Source organism: Fukomys damarensis, unplaced genomic scaffold (genome assembly GCF_012274545.1).
Source record: "Fukomys damarensis isolate Sample0158 unplaced genomic scaffold, DMR_v1.0_HiC HiC_scaffold_28, whole genome shotgun sequence".
NCBI classification, from domain to species: Eukaryota; Metazoa; Chordata; class Mammalia; order Rodentia; family Bathyergidae; genus Fukomys; species Fukomys damarensis.
Window position 1 is genome coordinate 30,080,500 of NW_022900940.1, and position 25,392 is coordinate 30,105,891.

General features: G+C 37.0%; 1 protein-coding gene across 1 annotated transcript; it reads right to left on the reverse strand.

The window, feature by feature from the left end:
• Positions 1–5,787: 5,787 nt before the first annotated feature.
• Positions 5,788–24,247, reverse strand: LOC104873484 (protein kinase C iota type-like). The gene is given in 4 exon segments (XM_033757012.1): positions 5,788–6,190; positions 6,192–7,544; positions 19,059–19,266; positions 24,168–24,247. Coding segments are annotated over 4 exon segments (1,989 nt in total). The 3' UTR covers positions 5,788–5,842.
• Positions 24,248–25,392: the final 1,145 nt, after the last annotated feature.

The following is a 25,392-nucleotide window of genomic DNA, read 5'->3' on the forward strand; positions in this document are numbered from 1 at the left end:
GATTATAGACATGCACCTCTGCACTGTTTGTAAAGAACAGTTAAAGAACTAAAAATACTGTTTGGGGCTACATCCTTTAAGAAACAAAGAAATTATTTCATTGTTATAAAAAAAAAAACAAAAAAATGATCAGTATAGGATGGTTGAATATGTTGTAAAATACTCATATAGTTAAAAAAGAATGAGTATTGTGGTGTATCTGCATCATCAAATGGAATTAACTACAGTCAGTATGCTGAACAAAAGAAGCCAAACAAAAAGGGATGCAAACTTTTTTTGTTTTTGTTTTTTTTTCGTACCGGGGATCGGACTCAGGTCCTTGGGCTTGCAAGGCAGGTGCCAGAACCTTTGAGCTAAATCCCCGGCCCAAGGGATGCAAGCTTTATGAGTTGTTTGTAGGAAGTTATAGAACAGTCTAGCCTGCAGCATAATTCCTAGATTTGACTGGGAAGGGGCATAAGAAAACTTTCTGGATGATGGAAATATTCTATGCCTTGATAATCCATCAGTTCAGGGTATATGCATTTGTCAAAGTCTAATACACTGTACACTTAACATCTAGGTTTCACTAGTATTGTTAATAAAAATGTGCATAGCCCCTGACCCAATTGTTCTATTTTGGGGCCACATCTTATTGTAAGGCAGCCCCCAATACCTGTACCTCAATATATATGTACAAGGAAAACTGTTATAATAGTTTTTTTTTTTTTTTTTTTTTTTTTACCAGGGATCAGACTGAGGACCTTGTGCTTATGAGGCAGGTGGCAGAATCACTGAGCTATATCGCCAGCCCTGTTGTAATAGTTTTTTTACTAAAACAATAATAGCAACAACAAAGAACTTGGAATACACTCTCAGTGTTTATCTCTAGAGAAATAGTTAAACATAGTTTGATAAAAATTATAACAGAGGGCTGGAGCTTTAGCTCAATGACTCTATATCTGTCTTGTAAGTACAAGATCCTGAGTTTGGTCCCTGGTACCAAAAAAAGGAAAATGATATAACTACTTAAAAGAAAAAAATACAATCTAAGTGTACTGTCCTGAAGGGAGTGCACAGTATATTTTTAAATGACAAATTACAAATAGTTGAAAAGAGTATATAGTATATTATTTTTATAAAAAATAGGAAAGTCTTTAAATATTATAAATATTTGTATAGCACATGGAGAGAGGAGTGGACGAATCCACAGCAAACATAACACAGAGAATCTAGTGAGTAATATTTCTACAGTGTGTACTACTTTTACAGTTAAAAAAACTGAAATGAATTTACTTGGAAAAAATCCATGAAGGTGAGAAGAAAAAGTTTTTTCTCCTGCTGTACTCACAAAACACAATAATAAATACACTTCTGAGAAAATATGTATGGGTCTTCTCTACAGATCATGCAAGCAAGCAATTCTGCGGTAGACACCAGAAGGGCATTCTTTGACTCAATTCATTTCTGACATTATTTGAAGGAAGTGTCAGTTCCGAAGAGTGAGGGCTTAGAGCCATAAGAATGCCCCCTTTTTACCCCATGATATGGCTTCCTGTTCCAGCTTCTGACAACTTAGCTATAAATTGGGATTTCCTTGACCCTTTCATCAAATTTGGTAAGTTGCTAGACCAGCTCACAGCATCAGAGAAACCCTTTACTCATGTTTACTGATTATTAAAAAAGACATTTTAGAGAATGCAGAGGAACAATGTGATGAAGATTTGCGGAGTGAGGTCAAGAAGCATCTGGAGTAGAGAAGCTTCACTTTCCAAGGAGTTGGGATTCATCATGCTCCAGCACCTGGATGTGTTCTTGTTCATCAGCCTTGAACTCAGTTATTCTGAATTTTTATAAAAGCATCGTTACGGAGACATGACTGATTAAATAATTGGCGGTTGCTTTATCAACTCAAGTTCAACTCCTCTCCCTCCCCAGAGATCTAACCCTCTAATCATTTAGCTGGTTCTCCCAAAAGCCCCCATCCCTTGGCTATCTAGGGACCTAAGCCACCAGTCATCTCAGTAATAGAAAAGAAATTTTCAATCCAGAATGCTAAGGAGTTGAGAAGCTATGTACCAGGAAACTCGAACAAGACTAAATATCACACAAGGAAATGTGGGGAAACAGTGTAAATCTGAAATACAGCTGGGTAGCTCATACTTGGTTCAGTTCAAATTGCCCTTCTGTTCCAATTGTCCTTTGCCTTTTTGTCCTTTGCCCAATTATCTTTTGTTGAATAAGAGCAGTGAATGAATAATAAGAATGATACTAAATGCTCCAAAATAAAAACAAAACACATGAAGGATATTAAATTGTGGGCTTCACTGAAATTAAGAATGTGAATCACTCTGTAGTTTAAAATCTATAAGCCACAAATCTAGCAAATTGAAAAAATTTTGACAAATATTATTTATATTGGGATAGGCAGAGATGTTTTCATGGACCTTGTATTTGTTTGGTCTAACATTTTTTGGGGGTGTATATCTATAATGTATGCAGAAAGGACAAAGTGAAAACAAATGTTTGTGTGGTTGGGCTTGTCCTTCTGACTATACTAGTTCATAGACCAACACAGCCAATCTCCTGTTTCTATGGAGGCAGTGTAGTGTAGGAGAAAGAAGATGAAAACAAACAAGCAAACAAACAGTGAAAAGTAAAAAGAGGAAAGAAAAGAAAAAAAAAAAAAAAACAGAAAAGAGCCTAGGCTTTGGGGAGGAAAAGCACAGGTTTGAATGTTCCTCCACTTAAGAGTAGCCACCAGCAAATGTCTAACTCTCTGTGGCTCTTTTCTTCATGCTGAGGTGATTGTGGGGTTTGCTGTGCTCTGAAAAGATAGCACAGTGCCTGGCATGCACTACATAAGAGAACACATAAATACACGGTTGAGTTTCTTTTTAGTTGTAATATCATACCTGCCCAGCAATATCCTAGGATTTTCCTTTTGGAAATCCTGATCTTAGGAGTGAAAATTGGCTGAGAAACAAAGGGATTTATGTAACCATGTTAGGTGACTTTCTGTATTTCACCTCCAGTTGATGTCTCTGCTCCACTCAGTAGATTCTGCCTCTTGTGCCTTTCTGTGTTGAGTAATAGTGTTTTAGCAGGATAGGATCCTTAAGTCTGCATTTGTGACAAAAGAGATAACAGCTTTTGCTAAAGTGGCTTTCTGTCTGTGTTTTGAGTCTGCTTGACTGATAACAGATCAGAAACAGCAAGTGGCCTTTGAAATCGAGGCACCAACTGTAGTGAGGAAAATGAAAGGATCTTATGTTTTTGATCAAAGGATGATATCTTCCAGCTTGGAAAGGGGGTTATTCTGCCTGCCAAAGCCTATGATACTCTGTTACTTACTTACCCTGGGGAAGAAGATTCAATTTCATAGCTGTTATATTACTGTATAGTTTAAAAATATATTTATAGATATCTATTCCCTTGGCCACTGTTTTCTCTTCCCAACTCCTGCCCTGCACTTTGGCCTTCTGATAAACTGCCTTGTGATTTTTAACCTGAATGGCAATTAAACAGTTCTTTGTATCCTTGATCATTACTGAACATTCACTATTAAAGAGATGACAAAAAAAAAAAAAAAAAGAGATGACAAGCTTTAAATAAAGTGGAGAAGTTAAAAGAAGGATGCCATGTTGAAAGGTAGGCTCTTAATAGAATAATTTCTGGTGTTGTTTTATGAGACATAGCTTCATAACAATAATTAAACTAGCTGGGGGAGAGGCATGGATATAGAAAGGGCAAGGGTGGTGCCAAAGTGAATCTATTACACTGGTGAGGAGACCATGTATCACTGAGATCTGAGAACAACATGACTACATATTAGACAAGGAATGGACAGATATGACAGCACCAGTGATCAGTTCTCTGAAAAAGACTACATTCTATTATAGGCAGCCCAACGGCCTTTGTGGGGGAGATGTTAGATTTTTATTGACGTTTAGTTGTGTTTCTAGTTCACCAGTTATAAATGCTGAGTATAACATGTGTCTGTATACATATACACAAGTACACACTTATATACATTTAATATTGTCTTATTTAATGTAAACCTGACTTTTGCTTATAATTCACATTGTTTTTCCCATCTAATCAAGAGAGAGAAATTACAGTTTTCTAGATAACTTTCTCTTCCTAAATACCTTTTCTTTTTCCATATCATTATTTCACACTTACTGTTCCTACCAATGACAGCATTGTCAAGTATGCCAGCAGCTGAGCAGTTGAAATAAGACTGGTCCAAATTGAGATACGCTATAAGTTTAAAATGTATAATGAATTTCTAAGGCTTATATGAAAAAATAAAAGTAAAATATCTCAAGAATTAATATTATATTCTTAAAACACTATCACAATATTAATTATAATATTTTGGATATAGTAGATTTAATGTCACCTGTTTCTTTTTATGTTTTATTTTTTATATTTTTTATTTTATTGGTACTAACTTGGGTCCTTGCGCTTGTGAGGTAGGCACCAGAACCACTTACCTTAATGGTACATTTTAGGTGAACAATATAATGACGTTCACCATTGGAAATTTACACCTTTACATAATCTACCTTGGTTCTTATTTTTTCCCGATTCCGCTGCCCTCACTTCAACCCCTCCATCCCTCCCTATCTACAAAGACTTTGTTTCCATTTTTTTATTTTCTCATATTAATTCCATTCCCTTCTTTCTTTTCCCCCATCCCTCCTACTTCCCCTTCCACTTTGCCCCGTTTCTTCCTAATTCACATTGTCTATTATACCTTTTAGTCCTTATTTACACTTTCAGTTTCTCATTTGGTATTTCTCTATTTGGTATTTACACATATGAGTCCTATTTATTTCACTTAAGATTATCACCTCTGTGTGCATCCATTTAGCTACACATGATCTCTAATCTCATTTCTATGGTTGAATAGTACTCCATGTTATAGAAAAACCACATTTTCTTTATCTAGTCTCCAATTCATGGGCAATTAGGCTGCTTCCAAGTTTTAGCTATTAAAAATTGTGCTGCTATGAACATGGGTGTACATATATCACTGTGGGATGAAACTTTTAATTCTTTGGGGAAGATACCTAGTATGGGAATAGTTGAGTCAAATGGGACCTCCAATCCTAGTTCTTTGAGGTGCCTTCATACTGCTTTCCACCGTGGCTGCACCAGTCTACACTACCACCAGCAGTGGAGCAGGGTTCCTCTTTCCACACAGCCCTGCCAGCATTTGTTATTGGTTGATTTCATGACAGCAGCCATTCTTCCTGGGTTGATGTGGAATCTCAGTGTTGTTTTCTTTTTATCTCAATGTGAAGAACTTTGCCCTTGACATGAATTCAGCTATGTATTTCATGTGTTACCCTATGAAATAAAAAAAAACTAGGGAGATGGAACTATAATACATGTATTTTCTGCAGATTTATTAAAAACCATTATTATTTTTTGGATTTCCCTGAGGAATACATACACTAGTCACCAAAAGAAGAGGTAATATAGTTGGGAGAGAGACTAGCATAGGTAAGACATTCTATTTAAAAGACAAATTATTTTACTGTATCATTAATAATAAGAAAAATATTAGGCATTCTGTGTCCACTCAACAAATGGAATGTGTTTACAAGCGAAGTTACCAAGTAATTGCCTCATTGTTATTTAGGTCAAATGTTGAAAAGCAACTCTATCAACCAAAAAATTCAATTATTATATCATAGACTATAAAAAGCAAGTATTACATCTACATATAACTACAAAAAAGTAATATAAATTAGCTTCCAGACAATTATGAAATGGTTAATTGAATCCAGGGTGGTGACAAGTTTTTCAGTGCATTAAATAGCAATAACAATGCACACTTGAAAAATGAGGATCAGACCCATTCTTCTTCATACATGGCTAGACTTTTGATGTACTCAAAACCTGCAAATTCACATCCATCAGTCTTCCTCACGATGTCATTATCATCTGGGGTGAGCCGGACAGGTTCATTAGTAAATTAAGAATCAAAGTTGTCCAGACTGAATCCCCCAGACATATTTGGTTTAAAGGAAGGCACCACCTGCTTTTGCTCCATCATCCCCCAGTTAATACTGCGAAAGAATGGATGTTTCTGAACATCAGAAAATCCCCTATGAGGATGACAACCCAGTCGTTCTACTGGGTCCCTGTTCAGAAAACGCTCCAGGACGCTCGCAGCTTTTATAGACAAGACAATGAGGTATGAAAATGTCTCTTTCCAAAATAACTTGTAAGAGATAATTGATTGAGTTTTCATAAGGGTTAGCAAAGCTCTCAACAAGATGGAATGGAGACTCTCCAACCATCATCTTGTACATCAGCAGCACTCCAAGAGTCCACCAGTCCACACCACAGCCGTACTCTTCCCCTCTTACAATTTCTGGAGCCAGGTAATTAGGAGTGCCACAGAAAGTGCTGGTCGTGTCTCCTGGCTCTAAGCCTTCATTACAAACGCAGTAGTCGGTGAGTTTAATGTGCCCTTCTGAGTCCAGTAATTAATTGTCCAACTTCAAATTTCTGTACAGTATCCCTCACTGATGAAGATAGTTGAATGCTAGACTGATTTCTGCAGAGTAAAACCTGGCATGTTCTTCCGGAAGTGTTCTTTGTTGCTGCATGTGAAACATCAGATCTCCCCCATCCACATAGTCTAGAACAAAGAACAGTCTGCTTTCTATCTGGAAGCAGGAATGCAGTCGAACTAGAAACGGACAATCAGATGCCTGCTGTAAAACGTGCTTCTCTGTCCTTACCCGGTCAGTGTTGACAAGCTCTTTTTTCACTGTTTTCATCGCATACATACGACCTGATTTTTTCAGCTGAACCAATAGGACTTTCCCATAACTTCCTCTGCCAATCACGCTGAGCAAATCAAAGTCCTGAAGACCTAAACCAGGTGAAATTTTGCCACTTTCCCCAGTGTTCCCTGCCTCATTCTCTTCATCAACTTGTTCTAAAGCCTCCTGACCTGAAAGATTATGTGGGATCGCTGTCTGTGCGGGGCCTGAGGCCATGGTTGACGGATCCACTGGCACCATGGGCTCTGATGGTAGAGAACGCTGCCCACAGTGAACTGTGACAAGTCGGTGGCACTTCTTGTGCACCGAGAGTTTACAGCGGGTGCACTTATACACCTGGTGGCCAAGGCCCCCTACCCGGTCTGTGCAGACAGCGCAGTGAGCTCACCTGCTGAAGCCTTTGGCTTGAAAAGCGTGGCCATTTGCGCAATACAGCTTTCTCCAGCGGTGGATGTACACCAGGCTTCCAAGTGTCTCTGGGGGGCAGGTGGCTGTGACTTTGGTCTCTCCCCCTGGACTTTGGTTCTCTAGGTTTTCTGTGCCCGGCTCTGGGGAGATCTGCCCAGAGCTACTGGGTGTTTCTGGGCGTGGTGATACTTGCCCTGCGCTCTTCCCAGCTTCTGTGCGGGTGGTATTTGGGCTTAGGGAGACTTCCCTGGGGCCTTTTCTTTGGTAGGTCTGGTGGTCACTCCCGGGGAGACCTTCCCTGGGGTGTCTGTGACAGTCGTGTGGCTGCGGCAGTGCGGCCTGCGGCGTCTAGATGGAGTCAGCCGTCTTCTCAATCTTTCACAGATACTTTCTCTGCCTGGGGTCCTGAGGCTGCGGCCTCGCGAAGTGGAGAAGCAGCTCAGCATGTTCGCTCTTGACCGTCTCCAGCCAAGTGAGCTCGGGAGACGGGGCTACTGGATTGTGATGCCTGTTAGCAAGGGTTCTGAGTTCTGTTTGGAGATGTTGCCAAGAAAGTGAGGTCATGTCTTGGAGTTCTACAACCTGACTCTCCTCTCTGATAAGAAGAACCTATGGCCCATCTTTTAGCCATTTAGCCATGAGCCTTATGGCTCACGATTTAGTATCTTCATACTAAATAAATCAGTGGCCATTTACTAATTTATTAACTTTATCTAAGCATCTATTAATGTATTATCTGCATATCATTTGTGTATTAGTTTTTTACTTGTGCATTCCTTGCATTTGTACTTTGCATCTCCAAAGTGAACAATATCCTCAGACACTTTTTTTTTCATATACCCATTAAGGCTCTCACTAAGTCATCCAATTTGTTGGGCTGGACTCCACCATGTGATATTCTTGTCTCAGCCGACAGAGTGCTGGGATTGCAGTCATACACTGTCCTGGCTGATACAGTGTGCTACTTAGAAACAGCAAAATCAGGAAAACTTTGTGTGATATCAGGCATTGGTGAAATTTTCCTCTTTAAAGTAACATATGTGCATTGATTGATACTTTGCATGTGGTGGGCATAGTGCTGAAGAGGTCTTTTCCATATAACAGATGCATTTTCTCTGATAATACAATGCTGTGGATTTACTCTTAGCTGTAAATTTTTGTTATTCTTTTCTTTTGTAGATTTTAAAATTCAATTTTATGGGTACAATTTAGATGCACATAATGATTACATTCATCCTAGCAAAGTTGTACTTGTGAATAATATATCTTGCTTCTTTTTTTCCCAATCCTCTCTCCTCCCTTTAACTCCTCTTCCCCTCCCTATTAACAAAATTCTTGTTTCCATTTTTTCCCTCCTGCTATCTTTTCTTTTCTTTTCCTTTCCATACTTCTCCTTCCTCCTTTCATTGTTCCCTTTCTCATTTGAACATTATTTTCCTATTTCCAAGTATCTAGTTTGGATTTTATTTATCCTTTTGATTTGTCACACTAGAGCAATGGTACAATATCTAAACATGTGCATCCAATTTATTTCACATAAGAGTATGTTCTCAACGTACTTCCATTTACCTAGAAGTGTCTCAGGTTTATCCTTCCTTAGGCAGAGTAATAATGCTCAGTTGCATAAAAAAATTTATTAGTCCAGTATTGGAGATGTTGGCTTTTTCTGAGATTTAGCTATTATAAATTGAGCTGGAATAAACATGTGTATTCAGATTTCACTGTGGTATGAGAAAGGTTCCTTTTTCCCCATAGCCACTCCTGCATTTGTTATTGGTTGATTTCTTGATAATAGCCATTTTTCCTGAAGTGAGATGGAATCACAGTGTTGTTTTATTTGTGTCTCTTGAAAGACTAGTGGTGTTGAACATTTTTTCATATATTTTTACAGTATTCTTTTTTTGGTATAGGAGATCGAACTTGGGTCCTTGCACTTGCAAGGCAGGCGGCAAAACCACTGAGCTAAATTCCTGGCCATTTTTTCATATATTTATTTGCTGTTTGTATTTCTTCATCTGATTAGTGTCTATTCATTTCAGATACCCATTTTGGTGGGTCTTTAAATTTGGGGTGTCTGATTTTTAAGTTCTTTGTATATACTAGATATTAGCCTTTTTTCTGAGGAACAGCTGGCAATTTTCCTTCTGAATCTGTTAATTGTTTCTTCATGCTGTTGATAATTTGTTTTACTATACAACAGGTTTTTTAATAAGATGAGATCCTAATTGTTAATTCTTTACAATATTTCCTGTGCAGTTGGGGTTTTGTTCATAAAGTATTTCCCTACACATATATCTTTAAGAGTTCTAGAGGCCCACCATACCATTGGTCAGTGTGTGCAGATCCCAGGGAGCCCCGGCAGCATTTGTTATTGGTTGATTTCATGATAGGTGGAATCTCAGTGTCGTTTTCATTTGTATCTCTCAAATGACAAATGATGAACATTTTTTCTTATGTTCATTTGCCATTTCTACTTCTTTGTGTGAGAAATGTCTGTTCATTTCAGATGCCCATTTTTGGCTTTGGTCTTTAAATTTGGGTTCTTTATAAGTTCTTTTTTTTTTCTTTTTATTGAGTTTATTGGTGCAATCTAGGAATACAATACAGTTACATTCATCATTGGGATTCTGTACCTTTGCATAATAGGTCTTGATTCTCATTTTTTCCCCTTGTCCCTGCCCTCCCTTCACCCCCCACTCCCCTCCCCATTTACAAATACTTTATTTCCATTTTTCAGTTTCTCATATTTTTTTCCTCTCCCTTATTACCTTTCCCCCACCCTTCCCACTTTCCCTACACCTTTAGCCCTTTACTTCCTATTTCACATTATTAATTATGTCATTAGGATCCTGTGTACTATTATAGTTTTTCACACCAAAGAAACTATTTGGTATTTCAGTTAAAGAAATCTCTGTATGAACATTAAAAATAGGGAATCCTAAAATAAAACTAAAAAGGAAAGTAAAAGAGAAAAGGCAATGATAAAACATTAAAATAATCCTTAATTCTGGAGATGAAAATGGTGCCTGAACATATTTAAATTGCTTCTTGCTCTTATAGTCTTATCTTATTCTTTTTTTTTCATTTTATACATGGAAAAAAAATAAAAAATAAAAATGAAAAAAATTAACATTTCTAGACCAATATGGCTGTCCATTTCTGTACAATACCAACTCAACACAGTAAATTGGGATGACATTTTACAAAATTGGCAGCACCGTTAAAGTTTCCCCAAATTCAATTTATGTATATATATATGTATATATATATATATATATTCATATAAAAAGACTAGTAATAGCAGTATGTAATGCATCGATATCAGCAAGAGCTTTTCCAGGTTCTGCAGTCATCTGAACAAAATTATAGACATTCAGCACATTCCATTAAACCAAAACAAAACAAAACAAAAAGAAACAAAGAAAAGAATAATATCCAGAAAACAGCAAAGTTCTGTTGCTGTTGTGGTACCTGGAACAATTTTTTTTTTTATTAGCATCTTAATCATCATCTGGAAAGAAAACATTCTAGAGTAATATCATGAAATGTAGCTCTGATAAAGCATGGTCCCTACTATGTATCATAAAGCAGGTATAAGATATTTTACATTCATAGAGGTATGATACAGTACCGTCCTACATCAATAATACTAGAATCAGTTTTGGTTTGAAATTTACTTTGTCTGCCAATAAGATTGCTGCCCCTGTTTTTTTCTGGTCTCCTGTCACATAGAGAATTGTTTTCTATCTTTTCACTTTCAATCTCTGGGCTTCTTTTTGCACTAGGTGTATTTCTTGTATACAATATATTGTTGGATTTTGCTTCTTATTCCATTTTTCCAGTCTTTTTCTCTTGATTGGTGAGTTGAGGCCACTGACATTGCAGGTTATAACTGATATGTACTGACTTATTGATATGTTATTGGCCTTTTCTCGATTCTTTTTACTTTTTCACATTCTCCTTTTAATTTCTTGCCTTGCCTATTTGATTTGCTCTGTTGGGCCTTATGGTGTTGTTGCCTTCATTGTATTTTTCTAGGATCTTGTTTAGAATTACATGTAGTGCTGCTTTGGTATTCATGTAGTTTCTCAGATGTTCTTTGTCGTGGAAGTGTCTTATTTCCCCATCCATTTTGAAAGAGAGTTTTGCTGGATACATCAGTCTAGGTTGGAGGTTGTTCTCTTTTAGTACTTGAAATATCTCATTCCAGGCTCTCCTTGCCCCAAGGGTTTGTGTTGAAAAGTCTGCTTTGATTCTGATGGGCTTTCCTTTGTATGTGATTTGTTTCTTTTCTCTTACTGCTTGCAGTATTTTGTTCTTCTGTTGAGTTTCTGGGATCTTGATTATTATATGTCTAGGTGTAGATTTTTTTTGATTGTAGCTAGTTGGGGTCCTATATGCCTCAGTTATGTGAATGTCAAATTCTTCCCCTCTGTTTGGTAAGTTTTCTGTCATTAATTCTTTGAACAGCTTTTTAAAGTCATTTGTATTTTCTCCTGCTACTTCATGGATTCCTGTCAGTCTTATGTTATTCTTCTTTGCATCATCTAGGAGTTGTTGGATCGATTTCTCATGATCTCTTACTGTTTTTAAGAGACCTCTCTTTTCATGGTCACTGACTGCAATCTTATCTTCTATATCTGAGAGTCTATCTTCGCATTCTTTTATTCTGTTGCGTACACTTTCTATGGAGTGTTTAATCTCCTGGATATCTGTTTGAATCTGTTTTATGGATTCCATTTCTTTCCTATGTTGGGCGTTTATTTTTTCCATTTCTTTCTTATGCTGGGCCTTCATGGCTTCTATCGTGGTCCTGAGCTCATCTATTTTTTTGTCAGTTTCTGCTCTAGAGTCTCGAATCACAACTTCCATTTTGCTCACTATCTCTATGGTTATCTGGGAAATTAGTTCTGCTTTGAATTTTTCTAGAGCCTTATTGATCTGTTTTGTTACTTCCTGTGCTTTGAGTTCAGGGTATGCTGGTGGTTCACTATTGGCCTTTTCATCCTCATTTGCCCTACTGTTTGCCATTGGCGGACTGGAAGTCTGTCCTTGTGTCTTGCTTAAGTTTTTTCTCATTTTTATTTTTGTTGTCGGACTGTCCTTGATTTAATCTCTGGGTTATCACCCAGATCTTCCTGATATATTTGCGCCATAGCTTCTGTGTCTCTAACGACCCACAGACATTCTCATCTTCATAACATCAGAGAAAACAGCTCATTAAATCGACCGCAATGCTTTACCCCAACTGATACAATCAGCAACACATTAAGATCAAGCACAACTTGGACATTGACCACCTGTGGTAGTCACTGGTCTATCACCCTTAAATCATTTGAATTAAATTGAAATCAAGAAGCAGTCCAGAACATGTCTGCAGTGAATAAAATTTCAGTATAGTGTATTTACCATTTAATGGCTCAGGCAGAGCGATGATGCAAGGCCCCTGATCTCAGTTAGCTGATGGCTGAACCCCATGATGCTGACTGACCTCGGGCTGCAAGGACCAGATTGAGTTCCCCAACCTTCTGCATGGTTGAACTCCACAATGTTCTATTACAGGTTTCCCACGCCCTTTCTTTAAAGATGTTCAAAGTTGGGAACTCAGAAAAATACCCTTGATGACCACCTCTGCCTCTGTAGAGTGGGTCCAAAGACTGACACAGGAGGTCTGAGAGTGCGGGTGGGGGTGCTTATGGGGGTTCAGGGGCGCCCAAGCAGCTACCTTCCCGGCGCTTGAGCGATGGCGGCTGGGTCAGGAGCAGGCGTGGTTCTCTATAAGTTCTTTATATATTCTAGATATTAGAACTTTGCCTGAGGAATAACTGGTGAAAAGTTTTTCCCACATTGTGGGTTTTCTCTTCATACTGTTGCTGTGCAGAAGCTTTTTAATCAGAAGACATCCCATTTGTTGATTGTGCTATTGCATAGGCAACTGAAGTTTTGTTCAAAGAAACTTTTCCTACACCAGTGTCATCAAGAGTTCTACCTAACCTCTCTTCTAGTCTGTTTAGTATTTGTTTTAATATTTAGATCTTTAATCCATTTTGGTTTTAGTTTAGTGCATGATGAGAGATATAGGTGTGGTTTTAATCTTTGGCAAGTTGAAACTCAGTTTTTCCAGAACCGTTTATTAAAGAGGCTATCTTTTCTCCATTTAGGGTGTTTGGCTCCTGTGTTGAAGTTGAGGTGGCTGAGTGTAGTTGTTTCTGCATCTTCTAATCTATTTCACTGATTCTCAGATCTGTTTCCTTGCCTGTATCATGTTATTTTTATCACAGTAGCTTTGTAGTACAATTTCAAGTTGGGAATTGTGATACCCACTACCTTGCTGTTATTGCCTAGAATTGTTTTGCCTATTCTAGGTCTCTTCTTGTTCCAAATGAATTGTTGGATTGTTTTCTCAAGATCTGTGAAGTATGCTGCTGGGATTTCAATTGGGATTGCCTTGAGTCTATATAGCAGTTTTGGAAATATGGCTATTTTCACTATTTGATTCTTCCTACACAAGAGCAAAAAGATGTCTTTCCATTTTTTTATATCCTCTTCAGTCTCTTTTTTCAGAGTGTTTTTCAGAGTAGAGGCCTTTTATTTCTTTCATTAGGTTGATTCCTAGGTATTTTAGTTTTTTTGATGCTATTGTGCAAGAAATTGCTTGTTCCACTTGTCTCTCAGTGAGTCTGCTTTTTGTGTACCAGAAAGCTATTGAGATTTGTGTTTTGACATTGTATCCAGCTACTTTGTTGAATTTGCTTATTATGTCTAGAAGACTTCTGTTAGAGTTCTTGGAGTCTTCTAAATAGAGTAACATGTCATCTGCAAATAATGACAATTTGACCTCTTCATTTCTTATCTTTATTCCTTTTATTTCTTTCTCTTTTATAATTGCTGTGGCTAATGTTTCCAATAATGTATTGAACAGGAATGGTGATAGTGGACATTCTTGTCTTTTTCCTGATATTAGTGTGAAGGATTTCAGTTTTTGACCATTTAGTATGATATTATCTGTTGGTTTTTCATAGGTGGCTTTTATCAGAAATAGAGACTGTCTATTCTAATTTTTTGGAGGGTTTTTATCCCAAATTCGTGTTGGATTTTGTTGAATGCTTTTTCTGCATCTGTTGAGATGATCATATGGTTTTTATCCTTTTCTCTATTAATATAGTATATTACATTTATTGATTTGCACATGTTGAACCATCTCTGCATATCTGGGGTGAATCCAACTTGGTCAGGCTGTCTGATCTTCTTGATGATCTTCTGCATTCTATTTCAGTATTTTATAGAGGATTTTTACATGTATGTTCATAAGTGAGATTGGCCTATAGTTCTCTTTTACTGTTGGATCTTTCTTTGCTTTGGGGATCAAGGTGATGCTTGCTTCCAGAAATGAATTTAGGAGTATTACTTCCCTTTCAAATTCCATGAAGAGTTTAAACAGTGGTGGCAGTAGTTCCTCTCTAAATGTCTTATACATTTCAGCAGTGAAGCTATCAGGGACCAGGCTTTTCTTAGTTGGTAAGTTTTTTATTGCAATTTCTTGTTTGTTTTTTTTTTTTTTTTTTTTTTTTTTTTTTTTTTTTTTTTTTTTTTTTGGTACCAGGGATCGAGCTCGTGTCCTTGTGCTTGCAGGGCAGGCCACTGAACCACTGAGCTAAATCCCCAGCCTACAATTTCCATTTCATTGATTGTTGTTCGGTTGTTTAGAATTTTTATGTCATCTTTGTTCAACTTTGGCAATGCATATGTATCTAGGAATCTGTCCATTGCTTCTATCATATAGTTTCTTGAAGTATGTATTGATAAACCTCTGGATTTCTACTGGGTCCATTGTAATTTCACCCTTTTCATTTCTAATTGCGTGGATCTGGGCCTTTTTTTTTTCTTCTTTTGATAAAATTGGCTAAGGGTTTGCCAATTTTGTTTATTCTTTCAAAGAACGAACTCTTGGCTTCATTGATTTTTTTTGTATCATTCTCTTAGTCTCCATTTCATTGATTTCTGCTTGGGCTGGTGTGCCTGATCCTCTGGGGTGGGACCTAGCCCTGACTGGGATTTGCCTGCAGCTGTGCAGCTCTGGTCCACACCAGTGTTCCTCGGGATCTGCCTCTTTTTATGTTTTAAATGTGGTCCCTAGAAAATATGAAATTATATTTGTGACTCCTATTTGTGGCTCACATTATATTTCTAGTGAAAGAACTTCTGGAGATCTTCCTACCTCTTGTTTTTTTTTTAACCTGGTTTTGAACTCAGGACCTTGTGCTTGTGAGGCAGGAGGCAAATTATCTCTTCTTTTAAAGAAAAAATTGGGGTGACTCAGAATGAGTTCCCACATAGCTTACCCTGTTCTTCACTAAGACATACTAACTTCCTATATTTGTATTCTCATGGTAGACACTGGAGTAGTTAAGAGCCTAGTGCTAGAACCAGATTGCTTGAGTTAAAACTCTGGATTTGTCACTTGATATCTATCTGATCTTGGGCAAATTACTGTATTTCTTTATGTAATATATGATCTACAGAATAAAATCAAATAAAGGAACAATTATGTAAATATTAATTAATGGGATTATTATATTAATTGAATACACACACACACACATATACTTCAAACTGTGTTAGTTCAAAGAAAATATTCAGTTTTCTTTAGCTACTTTATCATTCATTGAAATCTAAGAGAAAGGCATCTATCCTCCACATCCTGAGTGATTTCACTATCTTTTGTCCCCTTTGATTCTCTTGTTCTTTTTCCTCCCTCTCTTTTGTATCTTAAACAAGCTGTATGAAACCTACTTTAAAAATTATCTTGAGCTGACTTCAACATTTGTTTTCCTTCTTATGTATATCCTGCCTTCCACAACCCCAGCAGTGTGTTTATTATTTCTCTTTTCATTTGACAGAAAAAATTGTACGTATTTATCATATATAACCTGATGTTATAAAGTGTATACACATTTTTAAAGTATATACACATTGTAGAATGGTTAAATATAGCAATTTACAGATGCATTATCTCACATAGTTGTCATTTTTGTGGTGAGAACACTGCTTTCCTTCAGGAATATTTTACACATGTGTTTCAGGTCCTGGAGCTGCAGAACAGAAAAATTCAGGCTTGTTCCTTGTAGCATAGGGAGCAAGAAAGTTGAACACAAGGTCTGGAACAAAGTTGGGATCACAGAGGGGGAATAGACATAAAATAAAATGGGTAAAATAAAGGACAGAAAACTTTTGGGTTTTTTGAGTAGGGATGAGGACAAGGAAGAGGAAAATGCAAGTTTGACTGTCTTATCCCCAGGGAACTGATGCATATAGGGCTAGAAATACTGTTTGAGGGTGGCATTGGTTTATCTGTAGAAGTAAAAGAAAGCACAAATGCATATATCTGTTTATACAATTATAAAAGCCAAAGTTAGTGGTCCTTCCATAGCCTTTTGAGATTTATCCAACATTCTCACTTTAGGCTTGCATATTCTTCCTTCTTTCTTCTTGTCAAAGAGTGGGAGAAGGATCCTCCAGCATGCAGAGGATCCTCAGCAGATTAGGTTGAGAACCAGAGGAAAGTTCTAGTTGGCTAGAGCTGAGCTTCCAGGATCTTCTTGGATGCAGACCCTACTAAAAGGTGTTGTTTGTATTAAAACAATCCAGAGTGACAGTAAGTTTGGAAAACTGGGACCAGGCATTTGGTATCTAGTCAGGGGTGACCCATAATCCAGGCCATGTGTTGAATTCGGTGTGGAATTAGTGGAGACCAAGAAGTGGCCAGTGAGGTAAGATGAAAACCAAGAGGGGAAGTCCTAAAGCTTAGTGAAAATAGTATGTTAATGATGAAAGAGCCATCGACTGGGTCAAAATAAAATATGAGGGGCCAGGGATTTAGCTCAGTGGTGCTGTTGCCTGCCTCATAAGCTCAAGGTCCCAAGTTTGATCCCCAATGCCAAAAAAAAAAAAAAAAGAAAAAAAAAAGATATGACTAAGTATTGATCATCATGGACTTTCATAAGGATAGACTGAATACAGTGGTCAGGGTAAAAGTTTTGGTAGAGTGGGTCAAAGAGAACAGAAAAGTACTGAGCATAGTGAGTGTGGCTAACTTTTTCAAGGAGTTGACCTATAAAGAGTAGAAAAATAGGCAAGCAGAGTTAAGAGGAAGTTTTTCAAGATGGAAGAATGGTACAGTACTGATGGGAAGAGTCCAGGAGACCAAAAAAAAAATGGTGATGTAGAATAAAGTGAGGGGGTGCTGGAGTGATATACCTGAATCAGTGGGAAGAAGGGACGTCATGTGTATATTGTAGGGTTATCCTTTCCTGTAAGCATGAGTTGTTCTTTCCAGTAGTGACAGAGTATAGAACATATAGGCACAGATGCAGGTAACATAGCAAATATGGGACTTTTAGACTTTCTTTTCTTCTAGATTCTGTTTTTCAGTGAAATAGGAGGCAAATCACTGACGGAGTGATGATAGAGGCAGTGTTGGAGATTTGAAGAGTGATAATAAAAGTATTGAGTAGCTTCTTGGGAGAGAAAATGGACAGGAGAAATAAAATATAATTTATGGGTAGCATCAGGAGCCCACATATTCTGGTAATATTAGTTATCATGGATGCAGAGAGCCGGATTTAAACCATGTTGTGGTTTTCCCTTATGAGGTCTTGTGGTAATAGAAGGACGAAGAGCAAGGGTATGTGCAAGTGAGTGATTAAAATGGTGGACCGTGAATCCTAGGTTGGTTAAGAAGGAAAGGGACGCCATGAAACCAGTGGGTTCTGGTGAGGTGGAAGCACTGCTGCAGCTGTGCTAAAAAGGTGCCAGAAAGAGAGAAAATGGGATCCTTGGACTTGAGATGACAGAGGGGAAGATGACCATGGGGTAAGGAAAGTTGATTGGAGGAGAGAAGAATGAGGAACTGAGAGAACATGTTATTGAAAAGATCACAGACAGGAATATGAAAACTTGGAAGAATTATGACAGTGTGTCATGAACTAGAGCCAAGGTTTTAAGGTTTGAGTTGGAGATGGGCAGATGATTATTATGAGGAGAACAAGTGTATGTTGGCGTTTGATGAGAGTCAAATTCAGGCCTCTTCAGGAGAAAGTAGGAAGAAAGGGGTGTGGCAGTGAGGAGCTTGAAGGACAACTCCTATACCTCCACCCTAGACACAGGAGTAATTGCTACCCGACAAGAGCAGGCAGAGTGAATACGGCCTGGCAGTAATCTGACCTTCCCACAGGACAGTGGCACACATCAGAATTGCCAGCAGATGTGTTAACACCCATTTCACCATACCCTGCCTGCAGAATTCTTGGTTTAGTAGGTCTGGGACTGGGCTAAATAATTTGCATTTTTAGCTTGTTTCTAGGTGGCATTGATACTACTGGTCAGACAAGCACTGCTCTCTTCTAAGTATGTTCTGCAAGATACTGCCGTATGTTAGAGCAGCTGAAAGCTCCAGAGGTAGTTGATTGTCTTCCCCCTTGTCAAGTTCATTGGTAGTCAGCACCAGGAAGCAGTTGCCAGTCATGATCTGATGGAACTGTAGCTCCAGCCCCTTGCCTGGCTAGAACTTTTGTTTTCTGGGAGAGACAGACAAAACATAGCTGCTTACTCATTTGGAATTGCTGCAATGAGTGTAGGATTTTCTAACAGCCTGGTTGAGGGAAGTTGCAGCTTGGTGGCCATTTGAATATCCTGGGTTCACCCTGTACACACTGTGGAACAGATCTATACCCAGGGGAACAGCTCCAGGAATCCCAAGGAGCTAAGTTGTTAACACTCTTCCTCTCTTAGTTAGGACTGGCACAGATGATGAAGAGAAAACAGATGAGTAAGGAAAGGCTCCATGATTAAGATAACACTCACTCCTCTGCTGTTAGCTTTCACCCACGCTGGCTCCCAACAGCAGCCTCCAGACTGTGGTCCTGCTTCCTCTGCTGTGCCCAGTGTTCCTCTTTCACTTTCACAGCTTCTAAATTTTGCTCTCTTTCTCCCTTCTCTCTTCCTCTTCCCAGTCCTCCATGTATACACAGGTTCAATTTTCCCATCTTGTTGCTCAGAACTGTTCTTGTTGCTGAGACACAATACCCACAACTTAAAGGAGAAGAGGTTTATTTTGGTTCATATTTCAGCCCATGGTTGTCTGGCTCCACAGCAGGATGGCATGGGACAGAGGCATGGCAGAAGAAAAACTGATCGTTTTGTGGCATCCAGAAAGTAGAGAGAGAAGGGAGGTGCTGAGGAATGAGGTAAACCCTTCCAGACCTCCCTTAGTGATTTACTTCTAGAAGACCAAACCCCAACTCCTAACACCAAGTCAAATATAAGCCCCCACAATTGAATCAACTTCCATAAGTCCACATATGAGCTTTGGGGGGCATCTAGATATAAGCCATAATATCTCCCTTCTAAATAATCAAATTCCCTGTGAACCTCTCAACCTATAGCTCTCACTTGCATTATGCTATTTCCCCTCAGATTTATGTTGTAGTGTATGGCTTACTTTTTTCTTTCCTCTAATGAGAGTAAAGACTCAGGCTATTTTTGTCTGGATCTATTTTGAGAAACACACTCAACTCCTGTGGCAGTCAGGGTGCCAAATTGTGACTTAGAGTGGCTTTAGCCTCTATAATTTCCATTGGCTTCCCAAAGCCATCCCACTTAAACATGTAATCAAGTACAAAGAGTGAGTTTGCTACAATAAACTTACAAGACAAGTTCCTTTACCCATACTTACCGTGAGATTGAGCTGCTAAGCTCCTTTAGAGAGAAATTTAGGGGCTTCTACCAACCTGTCTGTACATGAGAATGTATCCTCAGCCTCATGCTGAGATTCTCAGGTTTAGATCTTGGATGTTGAGTGTACATCTTAGGGGTTAGGCTCCTCTGTATGATTGATGAGGACACTAGAAATATCCCACTGCTTCCTGAGTCTCCTAGAGCACCTGTTTCCTAAGCTTTCCTGATCATAAAATTGATCTGGATACATATTTAAAAATAAACAAGAATTAGGGATATATAGCTCAGTGGTAGAGTGCAAGGCCCTGGCTTTGATCCTCAGTGCAACATCAATTAGTCACTACATCAATCAGTCATACAATAGGAAGAAAAGGGCTAAAGGTGTAGGAAAAGTGGGAAGGGTACGGGGAAGGTAATAAGGGCAAAGAAAAAAATATGAGAAAATGAAAAAATGGAAATAAAGTGTTTGTAAATGGGGAGGGGAGGTGGGGGGCGAAGGGAGGGCAAGGACAAGGGGAAAAAATGAAGACCAAGATCTGTCATGTAAAGGTCAAGATCGCAATGATGAATATAACTGTACTGTATACCTAAAATGTACCAATAAACTAAAAAAAAAAAAAATCAGTCATACGAACTTGACCCCTCTCCTGTAACTTGGATTCATTAAGTCTGGGATGGGGCCCATTTTAACAAGTATCTCATGTGAGATCTTGGGGATATCCTATAGCATTTCAGACTATATCTGAGAAAATACCTGTAATAATAAACATTTGATGAGTACATTTTAACTTACTTATGTCCATTATATTACTTCATAGTAACTTCAACTTTTATATTTTTAGTCAACCATATTTTTCTGCAGAATATTATGCCTGCAAATTATATAAACTTGAGTAGTGAGTATTAGATTAATAATCCTGATTTTTTTCATGGTAGAATTGTCTTGTAAATTCTCATATTGGCTGTATTCTGTCTTTACCATTATCTGTAAGACAATTTATTGCCTAACTGCTGGACAAATGTTGTCTGAAGGTATTTCATTGATGTAAATGGAGTATTTCATCATTTGCTGAAAATGAGCAATGTTTACAGTTTACCCTGGGAACTTATGCTTTATTAAAATCGTATTAGATTTAGCCAGTAATGTAATATTAATATCCAAATAAAAAAGTATCAAAATTTTAATGCTGAGAAATGAGGTATTTTTTTCTCTTCTGAACACAGATGCAGAATTTTAAAATAAAATACTTAAAAATAAAATGTACAGGGCTGGGGATTTACCTCAATGGTTCGGTGGCCTGCCTCACAAGCACAAGGACCAAAAAAAAAAAAAGTACCATTATATGAAAAGAAAAATACGTAACTTCCAGAAATTCAGAGATGACTTGGTGTGAGAAAAATATACTAATGTAATTAATAGTTGAAAGGAGAAAAACAGTATGATGCTGAAAAAGGATTTGGTAAACAGTATCTTTCTTAAAGGCTTTTTACTAAACTTAAGATAGAAAAATATATCAACATGCTACAGACTTTTTAAAAATCTTTATTTCTTTTTGGTGCTGGAGATTGAAATCAGGGCCTCACGTGTGCCAGGAAAGCACTCTACCACTGAACTACATCCCTAGTCCTGAACTGTTTTTTCAAGCAAGCAGTTTATGTTGACATTATTAGTTATTGTATGAGGCATGCAGTTAAAGTCAGCCAAAATAAAGATCCTCAAAAACAGCTTTATAACATTATATAAAATGCTATAATGATATAATTTTTTTCTGGAATGTTTGGCTGATACAATTATATTTGAAAAAGAAATAATCATAGGGCCAGTTTACTCTTTGATGGTGATTTGATTACCAATTCCATACAATCAACAAAACAATTTTAAAACTAGTAAGAGAAGAAAAAAAAATCAAGTTTTCTTATAAATCGATAATATTGTGAAAGTGTTATAATGACTTCAATCACAATAATAAAACAAATACAAAATATATAATTAGAAACAATAAGAAATATGTAAAACTCATACATTTTGTAAAGGATAAGCTGAGCTGAAATATGGTAAATTATATTATAAATTTTGATCAAAAGGCATTTAGCATGTCAACTAGCCCCAAATCAATTTATAAATTTGATGTAATCTCCTGATATACTGGAGGCAGCTTTGAGGATAAATAAGATTAGGAGTTTCATTAAAATGTATATATGGAAAAATAAATGGACATAGTAGCCAAGAAAAATTTGAAAAATAATGGAGTAAGAGTGTGTATGTGCATATGTGTGCATATGTGTGTGGGCTGTGGGGGTGTTTGTGTAGGTAAGTGTAGTTATTAGAGTATATTTTAAAGCTATAAGCCTTAAAACAACAGGATACTAGTGAAAGCATAGATGATCAGATCAGGTCCAGGACAGGTAACTAATACAATATAATTGTGATATTTTGAATCTGTAGGATAAGAATAAATGCTTTATAAATGGTGTTCTGTAGAGCTTGCAAGCTGAAGCAGAAAATCCCCTCCCCTGAAACCATTACTCCACCTCTATTTTAACTAGCACAACTGCACATTAACTTAAAATGTGTATAATGGCTTCTATTGTAAGAATATTTTGTTTGGAGAAAGCATTGTTTTAAAAAGGTGTTTGAAAAACCACAAGAATAGAAGACATGTGATTAAGTGTTTAGGTACATGGAAAGGAATAAACTTAAAATCTTGTAATACCAACATAAATTCTAGATTGAATATGGACTAAATGGAAAAAGTGAAACTCATTAAAGAACTTAATGAAGAGATTGTAGACATGTATTATATAATTGAACTGGGTTGAAGTGGGAAAAGATTTTCTGAGCACACACACACACACACACACACACACACATATATGTAATATTTCATTGATTAAAAATTCAAAAATCTTCTGTATGTAAAAAAACCACCAGAAAGATAGTTATAGCTCAAGTGAGAAACTGAACAAAACATTCTGTAATTTATTATTTAAGAAGGCTTAATAATACAAATAGGATGTTTTATGATAAGAAAACTGAACAGTCAGAAAAATGCAACAGGGGCATAGGGACAGTTTTTAAAATAGGAAATTTACATGGCCAATAAACATGAGCATGAAGAAATAGTTGGAATAAGTAGTAGTTGAAACAATTCAAATATAAAATGATGCATCTTCTTTTTGTTTATTTATTTATTTATTGGTACCAGGACTGAACTCAGGACCTTGCATATGTGAGGCAGGCATGGTGCTAAATCCCTGGCCCACATTTTCTCTTTATTTGACAGTAATCAAAAGTAATACCGTCAGTGTAATCAGTGATACTAATAAACACTCATTTTCATTGAAGGGGTTGGGCAGATACAATTTATACTACCATTTTGGAAAGCACTTTGGTAATATAGAGCAAAACATTTAAATTGTCATATCCTTTAATATGGCAATGTTACTTGTAAGAATATAGCCCAAGGAAATAGTTGCTTTTGTACACAAAAATATATAAAAGAAAGTTTGATAAAGCATTTTGCACAATATGGAAAAAAATGGAAACAAACTCTACAATAATAAATTATATAGTATATGCCTAGAAAAAGACTGGAAGAATGTATACTCAAATGTTAGCATTGTTTAACTTTAAATGTTGGACTTTTGAATGTTTCTTTCTTTTTTTACAATTTTTTTTATGTTTAGCAATTTTTTTGTCCCAAACATTTACTGTAGTTTTAGTAATAAAAAATTGAGCAATTTGGAAATTATTTTTTCAAATTGTCACTTTTAATTAGTCCCATGGTGAGTTTGGATGAAAATTTGTCTCTGATAATTTCTTTACTTTGTTATATTCTAAATCTCCTCTCTGCATTGTCATGAAAGGTAGATGGTATTTTAATTTGCTGAAATAACTGTGGAACAAATCATTTAAGTCTATGTTTACAACTTTATATTGTTGTATGCTTTGGGGAAAATAAAAAATGTTTTTCATTCTTTTTATTAGCTTGATAATTACTTTATGTAGTTTTTTGCCGTGGTAGCAGAAAATTTGAAAATTTAATTAAGAAATTTTCAAGCACAGCAGGAGATTTTGCTGGAAAAGAGAACCTTAAATATGAAACTTGATGATCAAGAGAAAATGAAGCTTGAAGCCTACTCCTAAACCTTGACATTTGAGGGAGAGGCACTGACACTCTATCGCTTCAGATTTCTGGGATTACAGTAAAAAAGTGTTTATCTTTTTATCATTACCTTATTACATACTTGAAGTAATTATTTTCTGCATTGGTAATTTCTGCGTTACTTTTCATTCGATAGTTCAGCTTTTCCATACTTTATCTTGCAATCTTGGAAACTCTCCATGCTACATGATTTCAGGGAACCCAACAGGCATATTTGGATAATCCCACTCAGTTTGAGATCTTAAACTGGGTATAGCGGCACACACATGTAATCCCAGCACTCTGGAAGCCTGAGACAGATGAACTGAATGTTTGAACTCAGTCCAGGCAATTTAGCATTTTACTGAGACCCTGTTTTAATTAATTTTTTTAAAAAAGGGCTGGGAATATAGCTCAGTGCAAAGGCCCTAGATTCAATGCTTAGTATTTTAAAAAAGCCAGAAACCTGGCTTTTTCCATGACCATGGTCAATACTAGAATTAGGAGTCCTCCTTACCAGTGGCTATGGGCTATATAGAGAGGCTATGTAATTTATGTATGCTGAAATCCTTATGTGTCTAACCTTGCCTAGCCCGTATGAATGTGCTTCTTCCTTAGTTTCTGATAGAAACTTATTGGGACAGGAATCTTGCCTTAAATCTGTTATTGACAAACCTGCTTTTGCTGAGATTTGTACCCTGTTCTCCATATTCTGGACTGTTTACTGTTAGCTGTAATCTTTTTCTCAAGTTAGATGAACCACATAGTTCTATGGTGTTGTCACCCCTTGACCTCCTCACTTATCAATAAAATAAAATATTGGTGTAGATTCCTTGGGTATCCATGCCAGTGGGATGAAATTCACTCTCTTTGGGAATCTGTAGTGTAGCCACATCAGCCTTGGTGTTCATCACAGGCGGACAAAGTTCCTCTGCCCTGGCTCTGTCTGACTCTGGAACATCTCCTTTCCCACCACCTATGCCTAGAGGCTGAATTCTACTTAAATGATGACCATACTTATTTTCTCAGGATAAGGAAATATGTATCTAAAAGGAGCAATTGTTAAAGCTTTAGAGAAAATGTCTTTTTTCTTTAAAACAATTTATGTAAATAATTTTTGCATGTAATAGAGATATATAAATTTATGTAGCTTTACCTTGTCTGAAAGTGAGGTTAAATTGACCTCATAATCTCTGGGAAAAATTGAAGTCTTACTGTTTTAGTTCATTTGGAGGATAGAGGGGGAAATCGGTCACTTATAGGAAATTTATTTCATAAAATAAAAGGTTTGATAGTTAAATAACTATTACTATAAA